General features: G+C 54.0%; 5 protein-coding genes across 5 annotated transcripts; 3 read left to right on the forward strand and 2 right to left on the reverse strand.

Moving 5' to 3' along the window:
* Positions 1 to 430: 430 nt before the first annotated feature.
* Positions 431 to 1,979, forward strand: PG994_013220 (pyridoxal phosphate-dependent transferase; the record flags this gene model as incomplete). Its single annotated transcript, XM_066864629.1, has 2 exons — positions 431 to 1,344; positions 1,445 to 1,979. 2 exons carry the CDS (start codon positions 431 to 433, stop codon positions 1,977 to 1,979), a joined length of 1,449 nt encoding a protein of 482 aa, XP_066709590.1.
* Positions 1,980 to 3,088: 1,109 nt separating this feature from the next.
* On the forward strand, positions 3,089 to 5,083 carry PG994_013221 (uncharacterized protein; the record flags this gene model as incomplete). Its single annotated transcript, XM_066864630.1, has 1 exon — positions 3,089 to 5,083. The coding sequence occupies one exon, from the start codon at positions 3,089 to 3,091 to the stop codon at positions 5,081 to 5,083; it is 1,995 nt and encodes a 664-aa protein (XP_066709591.1).
* Positions 5,084 to 5,861: 778 nt separating this feature from the next.
* On the reverse strand, positions 5,862 to 8,941 carry PG994_013222 (uncharacterized protein; the record flags this gene model as incomplete). Its single annotated transcript, XM_066864631.1, has 5 exons — positions 5,862 to 6,162; positions 6,239 to 6,849; positions 6,972 to 7,397; positions 7,449 to 8,672; positions 8,783 to 8,941. The coding sequence occupies 5 exons, from the start codon at positions 8,939 to 8,941 to the stop codon at positions 5,862 to 5,864; spliced, it is 2,721 nt and encodes a 906-aa protein (XP_066709592.1).
* Positions 8,942 to 9,991: 1,050 nt separating this feature from the next.
* PG994_013223 (uncharacterized protein) lies at positions 9,992 to 11,118 on the forward strand (the record flags this gene model as incomplete). Its single annotated transcript, XM_066864632.1, has 3 exons — positions 9,992 to 10,331; positions 10,551 to 10,977; positions 11,070 to 11,118. The coding sequence occupies 3 exons, from the start codon at positions 9,992 to 9,994 to the stop codon at positions 11,116 to 11,118; spliced, it is 816 nt and encodes a 271-aa protein (XP_066709593.1).
* A 248-nt stretch (positions 11,119 to 11,366) lies between these two features.
* PG994_013224 (uncharacterized protein) lies at positions 11,367 to 12,944 on the reverse strand (the record flags this gene model as incomplete). The annotated part of the gene is made up of 1 exon (XM_066864633.1): positions 11,367 to 12,944. The coding sequence occupies one exon, from the start codon at positions 12,942 to 12,944 to the stop codon at positions 11,367 to 11,369; it is 1,578 nt and encodes a 525-aa protein (XP_066709594.1).
* Between the last annotated feature and the right edge of the window lie 1,769 nt (positions 12,945 to 14,713).

A 14,713-nucleotide genomic window follows, 5' to 3' on the forward strand; every position in this document is an offset into this window, starting at 1 on the left:
AGATAAGTACATTAGGTACACAGTTCCCCCGTCTGGCCATGGTTTCCGGGTTTCCATGGCTGTCACGCAAATGCGAGATGGCAGCTAATCCCGCAGGACATATTAAATCCTACAATTTGATCTTTACCATGCCGCAGCCATTTGAGATTGAGCCTGTCCGCCCAATGAGCATAGCTGACACATGCATTTATCCAGTGTATCTCTGGAGCCGGACTCTCCGCCTAGCGTCCGATAACAATCGGCCTTGGCATCGGAGCTTCTACCGGTTGAAGGTATACTCACTTTTGAGGGACCTGGCTGCGACTTGATTTCCTTATTGGAAGATTCTGGTTTGACTCATGTTACTGTTTTTCTTTGCCAGGTTTCTCCAATTAGATGACTACTGAGTCGACTTATACATCATTTTTCAACTCTCCGAAAGGCAAACAGTATGAGCAGCAATACCATGAAGCCCATAAACCTGCAGACAGGCTGGCCCTCCGCACGGCTATGCGCATCAGCCGCTATACTCAACGGCGCTCAACAGGTGCTCACTTCCGAGACGGAAGCAGGCCCCGCAATACTCTACGGCCCACGCATCGGACACGCACCACTGCGCGAGAGTCTGGCGACATGGCTGAGCAACTTTTACGCCCAGTCGACGGCTGGGGCCCCGACAACCAAGGATCGCATCGCCATCAGCAACGGCGCCTCGGGGAACCTGGCCAACATCCTGCAGAAGTTCGCGGACCCGCTCTACACGCGTGCCATCTTCTTGGCCGAGCCCACGTACTTCCTGGCCTGCCCTATCATGGAGGACAACGGGTTCCGCGGAAAGCTGCGGGGCGTGCCCGAGGGCGGGCCGGAACACGGGGGGCTGGATCTCGAGTTTCTGCGCCAGCGCTTGCACGAAACCGAGACGGAGGCGGTCCGGACAGCCGCCGAGAGTGGGCGCGCGGATGCGCCGGTCCTGAAGGCGGGGCCTTCGTACCCCAAGGTGTTCAAGTACATCATCTACGTGGTGCCGACGTTCGCGAACCCCAGCGGGAAAACCATGGCGGAGCGGACGCGCCGAAAGCTCGTTCGCATGGCACGCGAGTTCGATGCGCTGGTTATTTCGGACGATGTGTATGACTACCTGCGTTGGCCAGCTAGTCCGACAGGAGACGATGGCACGACGGTGGCCTTACCTCCTCTTCCTCCTCCTCCATCTAGACTAGTGGATATTGACTGCGGGATGGACGGATACGACGGGGACTGGGGAAACACACTTAGCAATGGATCATTTTCCAAGATCATTGGGCCGGGAGTGAGAGTTGGCTGGGCTGACTGCGCGCCGAGATTGGCTTTTGAATTAGGCGAGGTGTGAGTTTCTTCTCCTGCGATCTAACACTTGTATCCTGTGCACCAACCCCCCTAGGAGCCAGTTTGGAGGAGCACAATAGAGCTGATTTGATGGTATTAGCGGCTCGTCGAGCTCAGGCGGCGGTCCTGCGCATTTGTCTTCCACCTTCGTGGACAAGATGATTCGGGGCGGTGAACTAGATGCGCACATCCAGACAGTTTTGATCCCGACGTACAGGAGGCGGTATCACGCCATGATGGGATGCATCGCGCAAATGTTGCTTCCTCTCGGTGTGAAGGTCGAGTCTAGCATGCCTGAGGAGGAACCTATTACAGCTCTCGCCGGTGGCTTCTTTGTTTACCTGCGGCTCCCGGATGATGTCCCACATGCGCGGACAGTCGCATCCGTGGCACTGCGGGAACAGGGGCTACGAATCGCCTTCGGGCACCTGTTTGTTGTGGCTGGGAATAAAGAAAGCATCGCCAGAGCAGAAGGCCCGGGAGGCATCGCGAGATGTTTCCGGCTGTGCTGGGCTTGGCATGAAGAGGAAGAGATACGGGAGGGGGTGCAGCGGTTAGCGGATACACTTGTGTCTATACGAGAGAGTATATCGAGGGGGGAGGCTATTTGGGAAGAAGCGATTGGCGTACGTTGAAGTAGCCATGTTCTCAGCATGAATTGACTTCGCATTTGTTCATTGGCTTAAGGCTATAATATGCTACCAGGGAAGATTGATCTACGACTGATGTATATATTAAGACTTTTATACTTAGGAACTGGCTGCTATGCACCTAAAATGTGCCACTGGACCTCAAGTATAGAAACAACAGCCTACCAACAGCACATCCTACCCCGTTGTCTTCTGATCTTCTTTTGATGCATCGATTCCATACTGCTGATGCGTGTTACAGCTTTCTGATAATAAATAACATACTGCTCAAGTCGGCAGTAGAGTATTCTTTGTCGCATGACTTTTGTTATTGTTGTCATGAAGGCTGCCTAAGTCTTCGAGCATGTATGTATGAGGGGCAACTGTGGCGGGGCACTATCATCCCCTGCATTCCATGGTTAATAATGCACTGGACTGGGCTGGCTGGATGTAACCGATCCCCCCCCCCCCTGTACCCCAGCAAAAAGAGACCCTGGATGCATTTATTGCCAAAACACGCGACCCGCGGCCACCCATCCGCTTCCCCTATTTAAATGAATTGAGTCGTCATGCTGAATCGACTTATCATTACTCTACGGTAGCCGCCTCAAGCACCACTGGACCGACGTATCTGCCCAACCCAAAGTCTGTTAGACTTGGATGTAGCTCAATCAGCTCGTGTGCTGAACTCTGGCCAGCAAGCTCCAAGCCTGCCACACACACACAGCTGTCCTGCATGTACAACTCAACCTGGCGAACCTTCCAATCAAGCACTTAATGAGGGACCTACTACGCTCAAGCTTCACCTAGCCTTTCCCCCACGGAACACCAGAACCCACGACCGAGACCAAAAGCTCCACAAACAACCCACGAGACCTTGCTCAGCCGTTGCTTTGCTTACTTGGTTACCATCTGGCGAGGCTCGACCGGCGCATGATGCGATAAGCACCCACCTTGGGACAGACGATGCCTCTGGTGCTAGTTGCCACCACTTTGACGTCCCGGCCTACGAGCAGTTTACGCGACAAATATAGTCGGGAACAACCCGCTCACCCCCGACTGTTGGTCCATAAGAGAACGGTCATGACCAAATGTTTCGCCGATCATCGCCCCCTATGTTCCTTCCTACTTTCCTGAACCCTTCAGGGAGCCGCAGCAGCTCACACAAGTCCAAGTCTTCGAAGACGTCGCCCGAGACCACCCCCGTCCGTTCCCGCAGCCCCGATCCGTCTCTGGCCGATTATCTGTACGATGAGTCGCAGCTCGAACCCCCACCGCCATTGCCCAAGGAACTCCTGGGCTTGAACACATGCCTGGAGATCCTGGCCACCATCTTCCCCGATGTCCAGGTAGAGGTCTTCCGCGAGATGCTAGCGAGCTTCTCGGAAGAGTCAAGGTTGGAAGTCATTGCGGATGCTATGCTCAAGAACCCCGCTGCATGGGTCAAAGGACGACGCAGACTGCGAGGTGGCCAGAAAGAGGGCGAGGCAGCAATAGACGAGCCCCCGGTGCCACCGGCCGAGGCTTTTAGAGGCTCCGATTACCGAAACGCTGTCAGAACGCTGGCTTGGCAGGAGTTCAAAGGCCTGTCGAAATCTGCCATCGACGCAGTGCTCTCCGAGTCCAACTATTCATACCTGGACGCCCGGCCGACGCTGGTGAACCTGTCTTCCAAGTCGTGGAAGTTCACAATATCGTCTATGCTGTTTCGGCGGAAACCGGTAACCACTGGCGAAGCACAGAACCACCCCTTGGTCGTGTGGAAGTCATCAGGCCAAGGATACATAGTCCCGACGATCAAGTCAACGGGCAACGCTGCGCTGGACAAGGAACTATTCCACGAGCTCATCGTACCACTGAAACAACGCGAAGCGACCACCAGAGAAGAGAGCGACCGCACTCTCGCGATGACCCTACACACCGAGGAGGCCGAGGCCGCCGAAGCTACGTATGAATGCGCCTGTTGCTTCACAGAAGCTACGTTTGAGGAGTTCACAACATGCAATACGAGTGAGGGACACATGATCTGCTTCCGCTGTGTCCAGCACTCCATTACCGAGGCCATCTTTGGACAGGGTTGGCATAGGAGCATCAACAAAGATACTGGCACTTTACACTGCCCTGCAGTGGCATCCCAGGAGTGCAAGGGCTGTATTTCGGCAGAGCACATCCATCGTGCCATGCTTCAAGAGAAAACCGGAGCCGAGGTGCTGCGCAAGTTTGATCAGCGGCTCGCGGATCACGATCTTCTGTCGAGCAACCTCCCGCTCATCAGGTGTCCGTTCTGCAACTATGCCGAAGTCGATGATTTGTATCTGCCGCAGTCTGCACGAAAGCGGATGAGGCTTCGCGCAAGAAATCTGCCCAACCTGATCTTCCTCCTATTCATAACACTCTGCATCTTCCCCGTGTCCGTCCCGCTCATCGTCATCCTGACAGTGGCGGTGTTCTTTCTCTCCAGCATCGGCGTGGCTAGGAATTACGCAGTTTCGCATTTCCGTGCTGCCGTCACCCGCCACCAGCGACGCCGTCACGGACTCAGATTTGTATGCCGTAACCCGGAGTGTGTGAAAGCATCGTGCATGTCGTGCTCGAAAGGCTGGGTCGATATTCACGTATGCCACGAGTCAGAGCTGGTGGCGCTGCGCACGGCGGTGGAACAGGCCATGTCGTTGGCCGTCAAGCGCGTGTGCCCTCGGTGCTACACGTCGTTCGTCAAGTCGGCCGGCTGCAACAAGCTGACCTGCCCCTGCGGCTACAAGATGTGCTACGTCTGCCGCGCCGACATCGGCGCGTCGAACCAGGGCTACAGCCACTTCTGCCAGCACTTCCGGCCCGAAGGCGACGGCCGCAAGTGCCTCGAGTGTCGCAAGTGCAACCTCTGGGAGGCGGAAGACCAGGAGGCCATCCTGCGCCAGGCCCGGGAGGACACGGAGCGCAAGTGGCGGGACGAGAACCGCGACATCTCGGCGGCGGAGCGGGCGTACCTCGACACGGGCGTCGCCAGCGGCGGCGCCGGCAAGGCGATGCAGAAGGTGCTGACGACAGGCCGCCTCCCGAGCGTGAACGACGTCTTTGATTTCTTCGTGGAGACGCTGCTCGTGGTCTAGGAGCTCATGAAGCTAGATTGGTCGCATACAGGCTGACGCCGAACGAAGGAGAGGAATTGGGAGAGTCAAAATATTACACACAGCAAGGGAGAGACAAGCCAAGCATGCATGGAGTTTCAGGGAGCACACGCCAAACCAAATGGCGAGGGATATCATTATTCGGTTTTTTTTGTTGAACTTTTTTGGTTTGCATACGTAGATCACTGCCCACTACATCTATAACGAACGTATCAGGGGCTAAGGAGGGGGGGAATCGGGGATAACTGGAAGGGGGGCAGGCACATGGGCTGCAGACACGGCACCACAGGACATAGGTTACAAATTAGAAGAGAGAGACGCTGGCATGGCGCGGAACGAGATACCAATGGGGGGCTACGCGGCTCTAGTTCATCATATATAATCTTTACGAGAAGAAGAGGAACAGAAGGAAGAAGCTATACGCGCTTCGGAGAATTGAAGAAGGTACGGGTGGACCGCATCGGTATCATATCATACCCCCAGAGCTTGCTAGAGCAATTTAGTTTTCATCAATAGGAAGAAGCCTGAACACACACTCGAAGTGGGCGAATAATCCTTCCCTTGGTTCAGTCGCACATGTTGAATAAGAGAACAAATAGTTTGATCCTTTTAGATATCTCAATCTCATTGCGCCTACTCCATCGAAAAGTTGTCAACCTAGGATAATCATACAATATCACACACACTCGTCATCTACAACCCCTTCTTTCTCTCCCCGGGCTTCCCCTTTTAATCCCAAACATCGCATCATCCACATTGATCAAATCTTAGAAGACGACGACGACGATCCATCGACCAGCTCAGCCGCGGCGCCCGAGATGGCCATCTTGCCCGTCTCCTTGACCTTGGCCTGGAAGATAACCTTGTTGCCGTCCTTCCACATCTCGGTAACGAGGGTCTCGCCGGGCAGGACGGTGCCGGCAAAGCGGACCTTGATGTTCTTGAAGGGGCCGAACTTCTCGTAGACGGCCTTGCCGGCGATGCCCATGAAGCAGAGGCCGTGCAGGATGGGGCGCTTGAAGCCGCCCATCTTGGCGAAGTCGGGGTCGACGTGCAGCGGGCTGGTTTTTTGTAGTCGGTTTCTCGTTGCTCATTTTTTCCTCTTCTTTTTAAAGGGGAGGGGAGTGTAATACTTACTTGTAATCGCCACTCAGTCGGTACACAGCAGCCTGCTCCTCCGTCGTAGTCGACTCGACCACAACATCCGGCATACGCTTGGGCGGGCTGTTGGCCGCCGTCGAAGCGCCGCGGTCCTGGGGCTTGCGCTGCCCGCCGAAGCCGCCGCAGCCGCGGAGGAAGACGGTGGACTCGTTGTAGAACAGGTCCTCGCCCGTCTCGGCGTTCTTGGTCAGGACGCCGCCCTTGAGAATGGCCGCCGAGCCCTTGTCCACGACCTCGATCAGCTTAGCGTAGCTCTTGGTCCGCGCGGCCGTCGGGATCGGGTACTTCTTGATCTCCAGGTACTGCTCGCCGTGCAGCAGCATCATGGGGTTGAAGTTGGGCACCACCTGGTCCATCGAGTAGGGCGTGTTCACGTCGAACGCGGGGATGACGCCGTACGTGGGCAGGACCTGGAAGTCTTCGTGTCCCTCGAAGACGTAGGGGATCTCGGTCCGCTTGGCGCCGACGCCCAAATTGTACAGCATGCAATCACGTTCCGAGTAACTGAACTCGGTCTCGGGCGACTTGGCGTTTTGGGCTGAGGCGATGGCGTAGGTACTTCTTGCCCTCGCTCTCGGGAAGTGGGGCTGGGCTGGGCTTCTTTTGCTTCTATAAAATACAATAATCGTTAACATTGCTTCATGACTAGTACTAGTAGGTATGTATATAATATACAAATTCGAACATAGACGAGATAGTGTCCTCATACCTTAGCAGCTCCGCTCCTGTTCTCCATATTCGCCATAACCTTGCCTACAGCATCCGCTGCCTTCTCCGGGTGGTCTGCCCGCTCATCAAAGGTGACGATCTTGTCCCACTGCTGGCGCACAGCTTCGGGGGTGAGAGGCACATCGACGGGGAAAGCAGCACCGCCAGATCGCTGCCATCGGGTCTGGCCGCACCAGCCACTACCGACTTCGTACAGCCCACCTGTCGGGTTCTTTGGCACCTTGTCGCTGCAAAGGGCCAGTACGAGAGGAGCTATGTAGTCGGGCTTGAATGCCTGGACAAGCTCCTCGGGCAGAATGGTGGCAGTCATCGCAGTACCAGCGTTGGGAGCAATCGTGTTCGTATAGATGTTGTACTTGTAACCCTCCAGAGCGAGAGCTCTCGAGAAACCTAAGATGCCGCATTTCTAGGATCTTGTCAGTGTCTTGATATATTGACCACGTGTAAATCAACTTACGGCTGCAGCATAGTTGGCCTGTCCAAAGTTTCCGTAAATACCACTGGTAGAGGTGGTGTTCACAATGCGACCGTACTTCTGCTTCAGCATGATGGGCCATGCTGCCTTGGTGACCTTGTAGGTACCGCGCAGATGCACGTTGAAGACGGGATCCCACAGCGAGTCGTCCATGTTGGTGAAAGCCTTGTCTCGCAAGATGCCGGCATTGTTGATGATGATGTCGATGCGGCCAAAGGCGTCTATGGCACCCTTGACAACCTTTTCGCCTTCCTCAGCAGAGGCCTTGACACCAGCGGCCTTGCCGCCCATCTTCTTGATCTCCTCTACAACAGTGTCGGGGTTCATCAGATCGTTAACGACTACCGATGCGCCCGCCTTGGCCAAAGCAAGACTGTAGGCTCGGCCAATACCGGCACCGCCACCCGTCACCAGAGCTACACGGCCCTTGAAGTCAAGGGGCTCGCCCTTGTCGCTGGGTCCCATTTTCATCGATTCTTCCAGAAGAGACATGAAGTCATTCGGTCCCGATGGATATTGAGGATCCGAGAAGTCTGTGACCTTGTCCCACTTCTTCAGGATAGCCCCGGGGGTGTAGCTGTCATCGGCCTTGAGCAGAAGACCGCTGGACCGCTCCCAGCGGAACTTGGCGATGTGACCGCCGCCGACCTCGAAGATGCTACCGTTCTCGTCGGTGTTGTTTTTGTGGACCAGAACAGCAACGAGTGGGACGACCCAGTCGGGTTTCAGGTTCTCGAGCACCTCTGGGGGCATCACTGTTTGGGTCATGCGGCTGGCAGCGATAGGTGCAATGACATTGCAAATAATGTTGTATTTGGCGCCCTCCTTGGCCAGCGTCTCGGTGAAGCCGACCTGGGCCAGCTTGGCAGCCGAGTAGTTGCACTGGCCGAAGCTGCCAAACAGACCCGCAGCCGAGGCCGTGTTGATCACGCGACCGTACTTCTGCTTGCGGAAGTAAGGCCACGCGGCACGGGCGCACTTGTATGCACCCTTGACGTGCACCTTCATAATCAAGTCCCAATCCTGATCCGACATGTTCTTGAAGCTGACATCGCGGAGAATTCCGGCGTTGTTGATGAGGATGTCGATGCGGCCGAAGTTCTTGATCGCGGTTTCGATGATCTTGTCGCCGTTCTCGACGCTGTCGTAGTTCGCGACGGCCTGGCCGCCAGCCTTCTTAATCTCGTCGACAACGACATCGGCAGCCTGTCGCAATGAAAGTCATGTTAGGATACTTCATTTGGACTAGTGTAGGATTCGCCCATAGAATGGATAGATTGGTTTGAATGCTGGGCGGTGGGGGTTTGGTTTCTTACCTTGGTTGAGTTACCCTCTCCCTTGAAAGAACCACCAAGATCGTTGACGACAACCTTGGCCCCTCTAGAGCCGAAGAAGGTAGCGTATGCCTTGCCCAGGCCTCCGCCTGCGCCCGTGACGACGACGACCTGGTCGTCGTAGCGCAATTGGTCCGCCATGGTGTATATGTAGGTCGGGAAGGGAAGAACAGTGACAACACAATAGAAGGTTTACAGTTGGCTGCTTCACAATAAGGTATCGAGGATGGAAAGAAAAGAAGAGAAGAGTGGTCGCTGGTGAAAGGTGAATGGGGAATGGAAGGACGAAAGAAGGTTGGGGGAAATTATGTCTCTTCAGTGCCGTTCCCACGCATGGAGCTGAGATATACCCGGGGTAGCTTGCCGCATCGCACTGGCAACTGTCTGGGACCTCGGGGGCCGAGGCTAATCGCTAATCAGCTTTATTAGGCGGGCACTTGACCCTGGGCTTGCCTGGGTAAAGACCGCCAGAGCTGCTAATGCCGAGGGAGTCCCACTACGCCCGATTCGTCTTGGCTGGTCTCGACTCGTCCATTCTTCACATGCCAGACTGTCACTGGCCTTCTTCAACCTTGACTCTCCCTCTGTAAGCATGTAAGCAAGTAGTCGAGCGTGACCATATGCTCTGACCTAAACCGACAATTACGTTGTTCTGTCCCACAATCAACGCCAGCTGTCAGCGTTTGCCCTCCTTTTCGTCTGTTAGTCTGCATATCACATGTATTTTGACTCGCCATCATCAGCACTGGTTCATTGTGCGTTGCTTCCTGTCCTCTGCAAGTAGTAGTAGAAATATCCGGGGCTTGAGTTGAGAATACAACTTTGGTTGTTTCTAAATGAAAAAAGGAAGGAGAAAAAATGGATGGGCAACCTGTACCTGTACCTCTCCCGCTGTTCGGTACCAGCCATGCACGCAGCAAACTCCCGCTGCCTGTAGTCTGTAAGACCAGCAATGACATACTTCCACCCCCGCAGTTCCCCCACTATTACATAGCCGGGCATCATGAATTCCGTGGCTACCAACAAGAGTCGGCTGTAGCTGCGATCGTGTGAGTGAGTGAGCCTCATTCCAGATGACCAATACGGGATCAACACCACTATTACGCGCTCTGGTACGCCTGCCCCAAGTACTTTTCACACATAAATAAGCACATGCCATTCGGCATAACCCGCCCGTAACGAGAACCATCCATGGCCTCCGGACCCGAGATCGTCGACGACAAGTCGCCCATCTGCATCCCCTTCATCCTAGAGCGCCTCAAAGAGCAGCAGAAGATCCAGCAGTTGAATATAAAGCAGCACCTGGGCTTTGACTCGGTGAACCGGCGAGCCTTCGTCGTCGGCCTGAACGGCGTGCAAGGCGTAGGCAAGACAATACTCGTCGGTGCACTCGCCAAGACTCTACAGTCCGAGTACGGGCTTGAGACGCTCGTCGTCAGCATAGATGACTTCTATCTGACGCACGACGAGCAGAAAGCGCTGGCCGCGGCTCAGCCTAACAACAAGTTACTTGCGTGTCGGGGCGAACCTGGTAATAGTTACCCCTTTCTCCCTGCCTTGATCATCTCTACCCGTTCCCTACAGAAAAAAAGGCAATGCATATTAAATCCACACTTTGATCGGGTTTAGCCCTTTACCCAGAATCCAAGCCCATGTATACATCTTCCCCAATGCACTCATGGATTCGATGAAGTTTCATTTCCTAACCCCCTTTGCGTCGTATGAACAGGGACGCATGACATGAAACTAGCCTCCGCCTTCCTCGAGGCCGTGTCCCAGGGACAACCGGCCAGGGTCCCTCAATACGACAAGTCGGCCTACGCCGGCGAGGGCGATCGGGTACCCGAGTCGCAATGGGTCAGCGTCAACGGGCCGGGCCAGCGCAAGGTCGAGGTCGTCATCCTCGAGGGCTGGTGCGTCGGCTTCCGGCCGCTGAACCCCATGGAGATCACCGCTAAGTGGATGGGCCCGAGCCGCACGCTGCAGCGGCACGACCTGCAGCACCTCGAGTTCGTAAACTGGCGTTTGGAACCTTACGAGGCCATCACGGCCATGTTCGACGCCTTCATCCACATCGACGCCGATAATTTGGAATGGGTCTATGATTGGCGCCTCGAACAAGAAGCCAATTTGATCCGAGACAAAGGAAGTGGCATGACCCGCGAGCAAGTCGTCAGGTTCGTAGATGCTTATTATCCGGCCTATGAGCTATACTCGTCCAAGTTGAGAGAGAGGGAGTGTTCGCGGACAAACTCTCGTGTCACCTGAGATTAGTGGTATCTAAAGACAGGAGAGTGAAGGAGACGTTCATAATCTAATCGCTGAAAAAGTTCATCATATCCATCGTAGCTACTGTAGCTGGCCCATCTTCTGTGTACATGGCAGCTTCAAGTACAAACAAACAAGCAAATACCAGAACTCCAGACCATGCGTCGTAGTAGTCATTAGAGCGCCTATTAGCCCAAGCACGAAATACTGTAAGCGTGTGTGATCTTGACAGTGGTTGCAACAGCCTGCGACAACCTTGTCAGTGAACATTGGACCCGACGAGGTCACCCGATTCGCCTCATTCGAAGTCCGTCCGGCTCATCATCTTAGCGCCTTCGCTCTTCAGTTCCACAAGAGTCCTGTCAATACCACCGATCTTGTATCTTACTGCGTCTTCCCGCTCGGCGACTTCGTGCTCGAAATCCTCCACCATCTGCCTCTTCGCTTGCCGGGCTTCTTTGAGGCGATTCATGACTCCACCAAACTTCTCCAGAAACCAGTCACCAGCGTCATCCCACTCCCCGACGGGCATCGAGGTAAAAAACGCAGATTGTGCTTCTTGATCTTTGCCAAGATAATGCTGCAGTTTATCGGGCAATGTACCCTGACGTGGTAGCAATGTCGACTGCGACTCCGCTTGAGCTGGATCATAATCGAAATCCTCGTTCCTAAGGTTGTCGTACTGCATTGCAGCAAGCGCCCCATCGTCATAATCAGGCTCAAAGTGCCGCTTTTTGGAGCTCGGGTGCCGCTTTTCGGGTGCCGCACGAGGCATCGCGCTTTCATGGAGACTGTTCCGATCTCTGCTACTCTTGCTTGCTTTGCTAAAGAGTTGGCGGTTAACCTGGGGTGACCTCTTCACAGCTGGCTTCGGCGTAGTTTGTTGATCCGTCTCTTCCCCTGCTGATTCTGCTCGATGACTGACAATAGGGGTCTCAACGTCCACAAAAACAGTCGAGCGATGGGGTCCGTGGTCTTCATCGTCCCTCAATAGTTCGCTATCGTCCTCCATTTCATCATCTTCCAAGCCCGTTGCAGGTGTCTGATAGGCCTCACGTGGTGGCGATGACATGGGGTTGTGTCCGTTGGGATATGGTGTACGGTTAGAGTAATCGAGCTGCTGCGTGCCTCGCAAAGGCAGCCGCGCTCTGTGGCGGTTTAGAGACGGGTTCGGGGGTGATATATCTGGTGCTGTTTGGTAATGTATCTCGTCCACTAAGGAGTCATCATCCCGAGGCAATCCCTTAGCTTGGCCTCGGGCTCGGGCATCGGGCGTAGAAGAGCTCCTCTGTAGCCCTGGAGCGCGAGCATCGTTGACAACGTCGATGAAACCTTGAGAGTTGATGGTAAATGGTGGTCTGCTCAGCTCGCCACTTTCCCTCTTGACTTGATGTTGACGTGGCGCGCCCTGCTTGAGGCCCGATTCCACCACTGGCCCATGATGCCGATTGCTGATCCTCGAATCATTGTTACTAGCAGAATCGCTGAAGACGGAACCGTCCACCGTGGAGCCATCCCAAAAAGGCTTGCCTCTCTGGGATTGCCTCAAAGGCTCCGATGCAAAGCCATTATTTCGTTGCGAACTAACAGAGCCGTCTCTGCCGTGACCTATGTGGTTGGCTACTGGGCGCGTGGTAGACACGCGTGTAGCCAAGGCAGATCCAGGGCGATTCGCATTCGCATTGATAATGGGCATACGCGACTGCGAGTGAGGTTGCTGAGGAGGTGAGTTGTTTTGCGCTGTTGTGATGGGAGCTGGTTGGCTCTGTGTCTGATAGACGGCCCTCTTGTGTGGGCTACCTTGGTGGTCATGTACATGAGGCCCGGTAGGGGCAGCAGGGGCATTCTGCCCAGCATTTGTGACCCAAGCCTGCATCTTGGTTTTGGATTGCTGGAGAAAGTGGCTAGGAGGCATTGGGTTGATGATGCTTCGCTGGCGTTTCAAAGCAGTAGCGAGGACTTCTTCCGACGATCTTTGCTTTTGTTGTTTACTTGTTGCACAGGCACGACGCGTAAAGCTCTCTGTTCCACTGATGATTGACGTGTCGTGATAGCAGTTGCGCGAGTATTATCAGTATCGAGTAAGCTGGCCGTTATGTATCAAGGTGCCATCCTGCCCAATGCGACATCCGATATTGGGTCGCAACGGCTCTTCCCAGAGATCTAAAGAGATTTGGATGGCATAGTGCGCTGAGCCGTCCAATGAATTGAGGTTGAGGCGGTTGAATGGTCGACGAGCCTTGTTGCTAGGGCCAAATCCAGAAAGCCTCAGTTTTCGGGGTCCATGTTGGCAGCGAAGACGCGGGGTCATGTGATGCACCGGCTTTGCATACTTGGAAAATCGAACTGCAAATGCAAATGCAAGACAACCACGAATAAGAATGTCGCAAACCCTAAATTGAACCCGGAATCCCCCAAAGACCTCTGCCAGTGGTCGCGACTTCCCATTGCGCTCCAATCAAACCTCCCAATTGGCTGCATCGACCTGCACTGAGACTCTGAGAGGTTGCCTCACCTTTGGGGCCTCAACGCATACTGCATATGAGCTGGCTTGCATAGACTTGGGGAAATTTGGTCTATGCACAACCAATCAATATGACATCGACCTGCCTAGACGCTTTCCAGAACAGACATCGAATGGTCTCAACTTGCAGCAAATAGTCCATGTTAAAGGCATTGCTGCGCGGGGGTGGACACTGCATTTAGGTAAGTAGGGACTGGAGGAGGATGTTCCTACCGGTCATCCCCTACATAACTTTCATGTATGCAGCAGCAATACCATCCTCTTCGACTCGATAGTAGTCCCTGTTATCATATCCAGTAATAATGAGAAAATGCATCTGGTCAAGTCCGTGGTATCTTTGATTGATCAGGATAGATAGGTACATGTATTTTTGAAGCTCATGGGTCGTGAGATTCCGAAGCCCATCAGCTTTGATAGCCGGCTTCTGCTTGAAGGCAATTAGAATTCTGACAAAGTATGCATCTAATACAATAGACGTAAACTAATACCATAGACCGAGGTCCATCTTGGGGAAAAGCAGAACAGCGCATCGACTTCTCTTAAACAATCGTCCTGAATTATGATGTTGACGAGACTCCTGCAGTCCACACGGTCGGTCAAAGCGATGGCGCATATGCCATCGGATAGATTTCCCGGGCTCCTTCGGTGGCCACATACGGCCTGCGCTCGCCCGATGTCCGGAATGCGGAGAGGGCGTGTGCAAGATCTTGGCATCCCATTATCAACTACAAACTACCTACGCCATCCCATCACCGTACCGTGAAGTTTACCTTTTGTATCACATGGCGCCCTCTACGCAATGTTTCACATCTCACATGTAAAGGAGATCAGGCTGCTACACACCCGAAAGTCTACCGCCTTGTACGAACACGTGCAATTTCAAGATGGGGCTAGCGGCATTGCAAAGTGAGGTAAAAGAACGTCCATTATCCTTAACTCTATGGGGTATCTTCCTATAAACCGTGGCCATTACACTATTAGCATTAACCCTAAAGGTAATGATTTATCGATAGTCGGTGTATTGTGTAGTTCCCGATTCTATCCTGGCCCCAAAAACGCCGAATTCAGTATGTGAAATGAAAATAAGAAATGGTCATGGTTGGGATGTCGCAAGTCGGAAT

This window comes from Apiospora phragmitis (assembly GCF_038363925.1).
Source record: "Apiospora phragmitis strain CBS 135458 chromosome Unknown utg000011l:1.0-3236445.0:1.0-3240683.0, whole genome shotgun sequence".
Classification (NCBI taxonomy): domain Eukaryota; kingdom Fungi; phylum Ascomycota; class Sordariomycetes; order Amphisphaeriales; family Apiosporaceae; genus Apiospora; species Apiospora phragmitis.